Genomic DNA, 11,377 nt, shown 5'->3' with positions numbered 1-11,377 from the left:
TATCCAGAATTCATCAAAGCTGACACGCGTTTTAAGAGCTTGAGGACGCTTGGTGCACACTGTAAGCTATAATTGTGTGATATAATAAGAAAATGCCAAGTAAATCATTCCTTATAGGTAACAGGCCGTTGTGTCGGTTGAAAGTGTAATTTGTGTGACTAAAAATACGCGTTGCTATTCTACGGCAGTAACGTCCACGTAGCGTGCTTTAACGTGCGTAATCGCACGTTTTCGGCATTACCCCCAGCCAGTCATACTTTCTTTTGCAGGCCCATAACTTTTCAACGTGCTGTATAAATTTCAAATAGGCAGCACACTTATGCAAAGACATGCTGAAGATAACTTGACCGAATTGGCCAGACAAACGGAAGCATAATGAGCAAGAAATGCAGCTTCAAAGGCGCATGTAGTACAAGGGAAACGTACCTTGAAAACGCTCTTGGCGCCATCACAGCCGAAGTATTCCGAATGACGACTCGTAACAAACATGTGATAATTGTAGTCACTTCAGCTTCAGAGCATCACTGACAGTTGGCATCCATGTCGTACGGTTTTCGAAATATCTCGAATTTCGGCTTTGCCCCAACTCCGGCATTGCCCCAACTTCCCCTATTCAATACACTACAAACACATTAACGCTTCTTGATCAAGCGCAAAAAATAGGGCATGTGCACACACGCATACTTATGAACATTGCTATACTAAAAATATCGATATAAACAGCAGAAATAAATAATAATGTAGTTACCTGCCGTAAAATGTCAACATAGATCATACTCCCGAGACTAAATAAAAACTCACAGACGTGAAGTTTCCACCAGGAAGGGACAACAATCTCAACACATACACATCGCTGATGCTCCGTTTCTGCAATGCCCGAACGGTAGCCTGATGATTCTGCAGGCCGACAGAAAAACAACAGTGTTGTACAATTATGACGTCGTACCAAATATCCCGTAGCTATGGTCCAGCAGGTGTGATGTCACATTGTGGATAGCGGCTGTGGCAGAGGTTTTCTGAGGACCCTTGTAGAGCTGAGCAGAGCCGTCCAAACGATAGTTCCGCATGGCCCGAGCGACTGAGGAGCCATGAAACTGGCAGGCTGCGGGACATACGGCACACACGAGTTACTGCATGTGGCGCTCTGAACTACAATACATATGTGGAGAAAACATGCATAGCAACATCAAACAACGAATAGCTATGGCAGCCACTTAGCTAAAGCTGACCAAAGTAATGCAACGACGACGGCAAGCAAGCACTACACGGCTCACCACGAAGGCTGTTATTTCGATCTTCCAGCTAGTTTATTTACTCGTACTACCTCACCACCATCGACCATCAGGGTAACCACGGCTGTGACCTCAGCTCAGGATTTACTCAACCGACCTAACCATCCGTTTGAAATAACCTTTGACCTCAGGGCCACCTCTACTGACCTTGCCAGCCGTGTGACGGTCAGCCGGGTCGGTCCAAAGCCCGCAGCCTGCCGGTTGATGTCACACAGCTGGTACGGCACACAGGGCAGGTCAGCTCGATCCAGTGACCCTGGGAGGGCGCCAGGATACTCCCAACCTGGGGACACAAAAAGACGTGATGTAAGAAGGTGGACCTACTGAAATTGCTCTCCAAAGCTGAGAAGTGTTAAAATTCTCTCCAAGTTTTTGACAAATCATTCGGTAATTTCCATAAAGGTCACAACTGCAAAAAGATATGTTATTTTCTAGTCATAGTCACTCTATCACAGCTAAGCGTTCCAGTCACAATTATAATGGCGTTGTTTCCCAAGCAGAGCGTTTACACAGTCCAGATGTTTGACACCTTCACGCCCGCGGGAAATGGATCGCGGGGAATTAAACCGAACGGAGACACGAATAATCGACCATATGCCACCGGGCGCGGATGGGCACGCTGTGCTGAAAGAACTATCGGTACGGCTCGGCTTGGTCTGGCCCATCCCTGCCATTTCCGTCCGTATCGTCCCACTCCAGTCCCGAGTCCTATTGATAGTCAGTTCCCGCACTCCGTCCTGCCAGGCTGACGGCTCATTTGATCAGGTCTGTCCACTGGCCGTCTCGGGGGCGGTCTCAGGCCCACTGCCAGCCGCCTCCCGGCCGGCGGCTACAGATGCCACCGGTCAAACAGAGTGGTCATTAGCGGGTCGAGACCGCCGGCTGGGATGACCGCCCGGTAGCTGTCGGGAACGGGACGGGAGGACGGTGGGAGGGAGACGGGAGGGCAGTGGGAGGGAGACGGGACGTCGGCGGCGGCAGATGATACACGGAAATGGGAGGCACTGACGGCACGTGATGGACATGAACGATATGTTTACAGCACAGCAGATGTCAGACGAGGGATAAATAACTGCAGTAAACACAGGCATTACATGGCGCTGAGCTGCAGACAGTGCGTTTATGCGTACACACTACAGATGCCATCATTCCATTTGCGTCTCGCAGGAGCGCTATAGGATCCTCGTTTACGTTTACGTTGGATAGCGCAAAGGCAAATGTGGGTGTGTTGCTGCATTATGCGTGAAACGCTGCAACAAATCTACACATCTCATTGCTGAAACGTTGCTCACGCAGTGATAAAGTGCACCTATGATGACACCGCCCACCCCGAAAACCTTACCTGTTCCGTCCAGCCACGTTTTCCTGAAGCTCTCCGCACTCCTACTGCCACTTCTGCCGTCTTCCTTCAGATCTGCCCCGTATCCAGTGACTGTGAGCAGTCTGAGCAGAGAACTGAGTGCCTCCCCCGCCCCTCTGTCAGCTGACCCGGCGGTGACCTGCGCCCGGCCGCTGCCCCCGCTGGAGGTCAGCGCCGCGCTGGCCAGCTGGAGCGCGTACACGATGAGACCGCCCAGGGAGGCGAACCCAGTGAGAGCTCCCAGTAGTCCCGAGTAGCAGGTGCACCGGCCCTGGCAGACAGACCCGGCAGACGGATTAGTGCCATTTTCATATGCTGATTACCGAGCACATAAGCAGAATGCATAATGTGTCTCTAGAATTCAAAAGTATCCATTTCGTCTAAAATAACATAGGTAGGATATTTTATTTCATTGGACATCCTTTGTCATGAGCTTACGGAAAACAACACGATGCGTTAAAATGAGTTTTAGCTCATAACAATGGAATTGATCTCGGGCCATTCTCAAGGAGAACTTGGCATGCCTACATAAAATCAGTTGAAAAAACGTAGCACGTTAACATATTTCATTACCTACAGCAAAACCAGTGCCACCTGTCTCGGCCGTCCACCCTGCAAACTCACCGATCGTCCCGGGTGTTCCGTTTCCAGCTGCCCGGCCATCCTGCAGGTCACGGCGGTCACCCTGTCCGCCAGCTGCTGCTCCGGCAGCTGCAGCAGCCGGTCGGACAGCTGCTCTATCGCCGGCAGCAGCCAGCTGGCCAGCTGCCGCCGGAGCCACTCCAGCCGGCCCGGCAGCTGCTCTCGCTCCGGCAGCTGCCAGGTATCAAACCGCTGCCAGCCGTCCGGCAGCTGCCAGCCCTCCAGCAGCTGTCGGGTTCCGATGGAGACGTTGTTACCGGTGCTGAAACTGAACCCACCGGTAGCCTGTAGGATGCAGAATATTCCGAGTGCGCAGAGGGCCGTGCCGCCGGAGAGCAGCGCCAGAAGGTCGATCGGGGCGCAGTCGCAGCGGGGCTCCAGCCGCAGCACGTGGTGCCGGGTGACACCGGAGTAACCCCCGGAGTTTCCAGAGTAGCCCCCGGAGTTTCCGGAGTAGCCCCCGGAGCCGCCGAAGGACCCGGCCCAGCCGCCCCAGCCAGCCCAGGCAGCCGCGGCGCGCGGCGGGCCATACGAGTTGGACGGAGTGTTGAAGCTGTAGGAAGGGCTGTAGCTGCTGGATGAGCTGTAACTGCTGGACGGGTTGTAGTTACTGGAAGCGCTGTACGGAGGGTATGCGATGTAGTTCTCAAATGTGTTATAGCTGCTTCGTTGGTCGATGTCCGGATAATTTTCGACATCATTGTAGGTGTTCCGTCGTTCTATGCCAGGATAGCTCTCAAGCGAATTGTAAGTACTCTGTCGGTCCATGTCGTTGTAGTTCTTGAACCCATTGTAGGTACTCCGTCGGTCTTTGTCGTTATAAAGATCGAACGCGCCGCTGTGATGACTAGCATCTGAGAGCAGCACTGGAGTGGCCTGAATCGACCGACCAAACACCACCACCACCACCACCACCAGCACTAACGATCCCAGCGCCGCGGACGGACGGTGGCACCAGCGCGGCGCCATGGCTGTGAATGAGCTGTCTGTCTGTCTGAGCCTCAGCCGCACCTCCCTCAGGGTGGTCCGGCTGGAAGAGGCGCAGCGTCGGTCCGGTAGGCGGCGCTGGCGGATACGGACAGATGGGAGGCCCATCAGCGGCTCATCAGTGGAGCCGCCGGCGGTGGTCCAGGAGTTTACGGAGTATGCGTGACCTAGATACATGTAAAATGTGGGTTTAAAATAGCACTCAATGATAGTAATGACGTAATGTTTGCATTCACTGATTAGGCGTGTGAGTTGATGCCTATGGTGCGAAGCGATGACATTGATGATGTGCTGCATTGGTTCTATTTGCTGTGGTGAAAAATATAAATCTAATAAATTCGTATAACGAAGAAATGCAATTGAAGCGATAAAACTCTGCCGAGACCATGGGGCTCACAGACACACCGATTAGAGGAGCCCGCTTCTCGTTCGGGTGTCATCACGCTGCAGTGCCGTTAAAGCTGAATGGATCGATGGGGTGATCTCTCACACGAACCGAAATATTGTTCACATCTGCTGTGATCAGCTCCGCCCTAGGTTCAAAGAAAGTGCAGAGAGCCATTGGCAAATGTGTAGGATGACTGAATTGATCGTAAGGCTGGCTGAAAGTGGAAGACGATTAAAAAGATAAAATTTGAAACATAATTGAGTTACATCATCATCCTCCCTCAGAATAGTTATTAGGCAAGCGAACTTTGGTTGCATAAGTGAGCAGATGCAGTTTGAAGATGCAGATGAGTGAGCAGTGGCGAAGAGTCATTGTTCATGACGTTTAGGCTGATAAGTTTTTGATGCATCGATCGATTTGTGGCGTCCACAAGCAGCGACGCTCTCCAATAGGTATAGAGTAATTCGTGTGCTTTGCATAGTTCTATACATTCCGTTTTACGTTACCTTTCCAAGAACCAATGCCGGGAAATGCGGGCAGCTAACGCTAACCTTTCCGACAAAATGACCGTTTGTTCTACGCAAGAGGTGGTCAGTTGAAGTAGCTATTTGTGTCAAGCATATGCGCTAAAATAAGCCCATTCAAATTAACAGCATGTTTAATGTCTCAGTTCCCAATCCCACGGCATCCATTTGTGTCAATATGGTCGGCGGGTAAAACGTTTATAATAGGCCCAATTACCTGTTTTGTGTGAATGCCAGGGACGTGGCCGGATGTCACGTATACGCGTGTGTGTATGAGGGGGAGGTAAAATTCGTTTTAATTATGGGACAGCTGTGGAAAGTGGGCCAGCGGAACACCCATCACGCGGTATGAGGTGACACCCGGCCGCTGTTTTTAAGCCCCATAGGTAGTGAGTGCGTCCAATGGGAATTTGGCTAGGATCGATTGCTACAAGTCTGAGCCAAATGCAACACTTTTTATCACTATTTTTTGGTCATAGAGTGGCACAATTGTTACAAAGAGAGCACACAAAAGAAAATATGCTGCACTTTTTATGGGAATTATATTATGCCACTGCCATGGCAACAAACATCTCAAAGTGGTAGACTACGTAATAGTCCGACACACTACCTTATTATATAAAACGCTTCTTATGCATTGCATACATACCTAATAAGTGCCACATCGGACTAACGACGGAGCGATAATGCGTGGTTAGGTTAGCCGTCGCACAAAAAAAAAAAACGTTTGCTTGCAGCTCTCTGAGTTCTGACATTGGAAATAATTAATCTGCCTACTGTAATTACCGTAAACAATCCAGAATCCTTGGCTAACTAGCTCTCCTGGTAATTTCTTTATTCAGCCTCCTGACTGGCTGAAATGATTAGGTCTCAGTGGTCTCTATGGGGATAATTGCTGTCCGACGTGTCGTGAAAGTCTGGGTTGTAGCACACACACCGATCGACGATATCAGTGAATCCGATCGGTCTGCATTGGGGAGTTGGGTGTTCGCCGATTGTTGCGGAAGGGTCCGCAGAGGGTGAACGCATCGATAGTAAATATACAAAATGGGCATTTATTTGGCAAATAATTTAAAATGCGTCTTACTTTTAGTTTCAGTTGCTACAGAGTACGGACCGACATGCAGTACCTCCTTCAAACCTGGCCCTCGCTGACCGACGGAATGTGAGTGCTCTGTTCGCGATTTCTTTTAGTGGTTTAGCCCACATCTGATCCATGCTGCAAGAGTAAGTATGTTTCAAACTTTCCCGCTAGATGGCAGGCAGCGTGTGCGCCTGTTTGATGCTGCACCGCATTACAGTGTACTGCGGCACAGCATAGCGCGCGACGACCGCAGCATACAAAAAGAGCACAATAGGTAGCCGGCTTGATTTTCCATTACGGATAATGGAAGTGGCATGTAACTCATAGTAGCAATGCCGGAAAACAATGTAACACATCAGGCGATCGATGGCTTCTCTAATTGGTCAGATCGGTTCGTCTGTCGGTATATGAGCGGTGGCTCGTCAGAACCCGTCGGTAGTTACGGTTGCGGGAGACCGGCCGTAGCTCGGGGTTCCACAGTGCAGGGCAGTGGTGTTCTTTGCTCTGAGTGTTTGAGAGCACAGCACAGACCGATGTCATGGCACGCCTTCTGAGCATCAACTGGACGGCGCCCGACTCGGAGGATGCCAGCGCGGTGCTTCGTGTAACGGGAATACACGTAAGTAAGGCGATCATTTGCGTCCTTCGGTTCCGTGATCACATGACAATCCTTACCCCCTAGTCACATTCCATTGTCAAATTTCATCAATTGCACCGACTGTAAGAAAATACGACCAGCTACAGCTGTATTGCCTCACTGAATTTCACAGGCACGCCATATAGTTCGCTGTTTGCAAATGCCCAGGCTTCCTAAAAAATGACCCCGCCTACAAATCGACAAACGTGGCGAAATCCGCAATCATCTCTCTCTCTCTCTCTCTCTCTCTCTCTCTCTCTCTCTCTCTCTCTCTCTCTCTCTCTCTCTCTCTCTCTCTCTCTCTCTCTCTCTCCCTCTCTCTCTCTCTCTCTCTCTCTCTCTCTCTCTCTCTCTCTCTCTCTCTCTCTCTCTCTCTCTCTATCTCTCACGTCATTTCCGCTCACCCCTCCTCCAGAACCCCCCGTTCTTCATCGTTGGCTCCGACGGGGTCAGCATCTCGGGCTACCTGTGTGACATCTGGCGCCTGATCTCGGACCGCCTGGGGCTGCGGTACCAGCTGAGCTCGTTCAACAGCTCCGACTACGGCACGCGCCTGGAGAACGGCAGCTGGACTGGCCTCATCGGACAGGCCGCCAATAACGTGAGACCAGCTGTGAATGGGTTACCTGTGTCATGCAGGCTGTGTGTCACACTTGCCGTATGGTTTATTGTTTATTCGGCAGTCGGCAGTCGGAGGCAAAACTCATTGACAGCTGAGGTAAAAAACGTTCAGTTTTATAACAAAAAGGACTGAATTTCTCGTTTTAGCAAAAACTATGCATTGAAATGTTCTGCAGAACTTGTGAATGTAAAACGGATTCCATTATAACGCTTTTTAGCAAATAGCATATTTACATCGTTGTGCCGTTCAAAAGAATCGAGTCATTTTGTTGAAGCTGGCAGTTTTTTGCTTTCATTTGGCCTAATTTAGGCGGAACCCGGCTCCTTTTGATAAAAACAAACTTTTTATTTCTTTTTAGCAAATGCCTGATAGTGTTTGTGATGATATATATTGTAAATAATTGTAAATAACTATCAATATCGTCCACTCACAATTGCCTCTCCGGTCAGCGGGCGGACGTGCTCCTCTCGTGGTTCATGCACGCGCCCGGCCGCGGCGAGGTGCTCGACTTCCTGGACGCCGCGCCCGTGGAACAGACCGAGTACGCCTTCTACCTGGCCGAGGACAGCAAGGCAGTCTCGGTCGAGTGGGCCTCGTTCGCGTCACTGCTGAAACCGCTGCACACTGCATCGTGGGTCGTTCTCCGTGAGTGTTTGTGGAATGTCATTCAGCGGGTTGATGAGCTCGAAATAACTTCCTAGTGTTTCCCAGTGTTTACAGTTTGTGAGATCTCAAATGGCTTCATAAGTTGTCAATTTCAAGAGCTCAACATCACTGTCCCGGTCTTTATTTCTCATGAATACGTTTTGATTAGTCATGACTCCTGCACGTTTATTTAGGGCCTGCAATATTTTAACCCTCGCACGACCAGGCCAATTCTCATAACACGAACGACCAGGGGGGGGGTTGTTACGACCCCCCCCCCCTGGCGTTTCGAAACGGAAGGTCGTAGAGCTTAGCGGAAAAAACCAACGGATTGCTCTCAACGAGATCTCATGATTGGTGGTATATTTTTTTGGTCCTAGGTCAACATTTGACCTACTTATGACCGGTCAAAGGTCAAATTTTCCGAAGAAATCAAACTTTTTCAACTTTCTGCGGCGATTGCGGCAAAACGGTGGGAGATATCTACTTGAAATCTTCACTATCGTGTTCCTTGATCAATTCTCTATCGTTTGGTATGTATTTCGTTTCCCTAGCTCTAAAAATGGCGCGTTGGGAGCGCCGGAAGTCGGCAAGGTCACAGTCGGCGGCAGAAATTCGAAAAATCAAAATTTAAATTTTTGAAATCTGACTGTATTTTTGGATTTGGGAGGTCCATTTGCTCCCTATAGAAGCTAATATTGCTGCATATTCCCATTGAGGTGACAAGAATTAGCAAAATAGTGGTTCGGGCGCTTTTCAAAAATAGTACCGGACGCTGTTCCTCTTGTGACGTCATAGCTCCGTGACCTGACCTGACCCGGTCAATTTTCTTGCACCACACGATAGCCAATGCTTGCCCCAACATGCATGGGAAGTTTCATCATGATCCATCAAACAATGTGGGTATCACCGGCAGAAAACCTAGGGATTCGGCGCACACGTTTGGTAACTGTCGGCCGGAGGCTGTACCTCTTATGACGTCATAACTCCGTGACCTGACATGACCCGATCAATTTTTTTCGGCAAAAGATGCGCAAAGGTTGCCCCAGAGGGTATTGAAAATTTCAGCCCGCTACGACAAGCCGTTTAGCGTGCACTTCGAAAAAACCTCAGGGGGGGGGGTTGATACAACCCCCCCCCCCCCTAGGCGTTCTAGGGCTAACGTGATGCGTCCTTTCGTCTCGCTTAGCGGCGCTGCCAGTGTATGTTGCTAATTAATTCATGCAATTATGGTGATTTGAATCTCAGTCTCACTCATTTCACGTCTCCACTCTTTTTCCGATGTGCTGCTACCTATCATCCCGACGCATCAGTCTCTCCATCTGTGTTCGTTGACCTGTGTTCCGTCTTCTTTCAGTGTTCACACTGCTGGTCACGGCTGCTCTTCTCTGGTTCACGATCCACTATAACCACTCCTCGGCCGAGAGCAGGACCACTGTGCGTCAGTTCGGACTGGCCGACTGTCAGCTCGCTACATTTATGGCGCTCACCGGACAGGGGTGGTCGGTGGCGCCCGACTCGCTGGCAGCGCGCACGGTGGCAATCACCGCACGCTTTCTCGGTCAGTTATGTCGAGAAGAAGTCTCGAGTCGTATCTGTCACATGCTGAGTCATTTTGGCGGGAATGTGCACAAAACTCTTGCGGCTGAGCTTTACCGATTGTTAATTTAGCAAAGTCGGTGTTGTCTCGTTGAAGAAGATTGATGTTGTCTTGGAAATTAAGCACATTGCCACAATTTGTGCCACAATTTCGTGAAATATGACTACCTAATTGTGACTGCTTTTCTCCAGCTTGGGAGTGTCGGACGATATTCTCGTTTTATATTTTGCGAGGCGCATGTCATTTTCCTGTTGTCCTGCACTCAGGTCTGATGGTGACGTTTCTGTACACGGCCAACCTGATCTCCTCATTGACTGTGAGGGACCACCCCAAGCCCCTCACGTGCTTGGACGACTTCGCTCGTAGAACCGACTGGAAGTTCTCCACCTGGAAAGAAGCGCCGGCGTTCGATGTGTGGAAGGTCAGCGAAGAATGATTGAACGTTCATCATCAGAGATATGCCGGATGGTAATATCTATACGATTTCTTATCCCAACACATTACGACAGAAGCCAGCACTACTTAAGATCCGGTAATCAGACATTGACATGGCTATTTCGACTGAAATGTCGCAAATTCTAACCAACGAATCGATACAGGATCGTAAAAAAGAAACCAACCAAATTTTCAAAAGAAGTAGTATAGATGCTGACTCCTCCTTTCCAACCCGACGGCCGTTTCAGAAGAGCGACAACCCGAGCGAGCGGCACCTGTACCAGATGCGAGAGGCAGGCGACCAGTTCCTGGATATTGACGGCAGCGAGGAGTCGCACCGGCAGTGTCTGCGACCGCGCGTGCTCTGCTACTACGACCTGCGCCACTACTTTATCGCCACTGGGGCGGACGCGTGCGTGCTGCAGCCTCTGGAGCAGCAGCGCCCCTCGGTCACCAACAACTACATCGTGCTGCGGAAACGGCTCGGCACGCTCCGACAGAGGGCCAACGCCGCGTGAGTGGCCGCGGGAGCCGGGAGGTGGTGAGTGTCTGAGGGTGTCTGAGAGTGTCTGAGAGTGACCGTATTCACTATCCAATAGACGGGTGGGATGTGAATATAGCTGAATTAGTGTCTGAGGCGCTCGTGACAGTCCTCACTTGAGCTCGTGAGCGTCCCGTCAGTCATGAGTGTTCTGTCTGAGTGAGTTCCCCGCTTTACTTTACGAATGCCTCGGTGCTCTCTGACCCGACCATTCACTTCTCCTCTCGTCGGCAGGCTGCTGCGGCTCCGTGAGACGGGCGTGCTGCGGCACCTGTACCAGTTCTGGTTCGCCGACTCCCGGGTCAGCTGCGCCGCCCACTGGACCGAGGGTCTGCCGATGTCGGCCGGAGACACACAGGCCGTGCTGATGGTGGCGCCCCTCGGATGTATCCTCGGACTGCTGCTGCTGCTGCTGGAGCGGGCTATCGCCTGCCGACGTCCCAGCCACCGGCCGACGCGGAGATTCCACCCGCCGAGTCAGACGCAGGGAGACCGTGTGACTCCGGTGGTCGTCAACGACAAAATGAGCTCGATCGGTGCTGCTCTGGTTTTCCAAAACGATTCTCGGCCAGCGAGATTTTAGCTGTGAATGACGATTATGAATACATATGTGTAAACAG

General features: G+C 50.8%; 3 protein-coding genes across 3 annotated transcripts; 2 read left to right on the top strand and 1 right to left on the bottom strand.

Annotated features, from left to right (window-relative positions):
- Positions 1-485: 485 nt before the first annotated feature.
- On the bottom strand, positions 486-4,268 carry LOC122381524. Its single transcript, XM_043365788.1, has 4 exons — positions 3,277-4,268; positions 2,635-2,923; positions 1,440-1,575; positions 486-1,102 (listed from the first exon to the last, which is right to left on the bottom strand). Exons 1-4 carry the CDS (start codon positions 4,261-4,263, stop codon positions 961-963), a joined length of 1,554 nt encoding a protein of 517 aa, XP_043221723.1. The 5' UTR covers positions 4,264-4,268; the 3' UTR covers positions 486-960.
- Positions 4,269-6,815: 2,547 nt separating this feature from the next.
- Positions 6,816-10,053, top strand: LOC122381485 (probable glutamate receptor). The gene is made up of 5 exons (XM_043365708.1): positions 6,816-6,896; positions 7,330-7,515; positions 7,986-8,181; positions 9,539-9,717; positions 10,048-10,053. The coding sequence occupies exons 1-5, from the start codon at positions 6,816-6,818 to the stop codon at positions 10,051-10,053; spliced, it is 648 nt and encodes a 215-aa protein (XP_043221643.1).
- Positions 9,829-11,377, top strand: LOC122381530. Its single transcript, XM_043365806.1, has 3 exons — positions 9,829-10,202; positions 10,465-10,730; positions 10,992-11,377. The coding sequence occupies exons 1-3, from the start codon at positions 10,053-10,055 to the stop codon at positions 11,338-11,340; spliced, it is 765 nt and encodes a 254-aa protein (XP_043221741.1). The 5' UTR covers positions 9,829-10,052; the 3' UTR covers positions 11,341-11,377.

This window comes from Amphibalanus amphitrite, unplaced genomic scaffold (assembly GCF_019059575.1).
Source record: "Amphibalanus amphitrite isolate SeventyFive unplaced genomic scaffold, NRLGWU_Aamphi_draft 000121F_arrow, whole genome shotgun sequence".
In the NCBI taxonomy this organism is placed as follows: Eukaryota; Metazoa; Arthropoda; class Thecostraca; order Balanomorpha; family Balanidae; genus Amphibalanus; species Amphibalanus amphitrite.
Note: the sequence above shows the minus strand (reverse complement) of the source record. Positions and strands in the feature narration are given on the sequence as shown.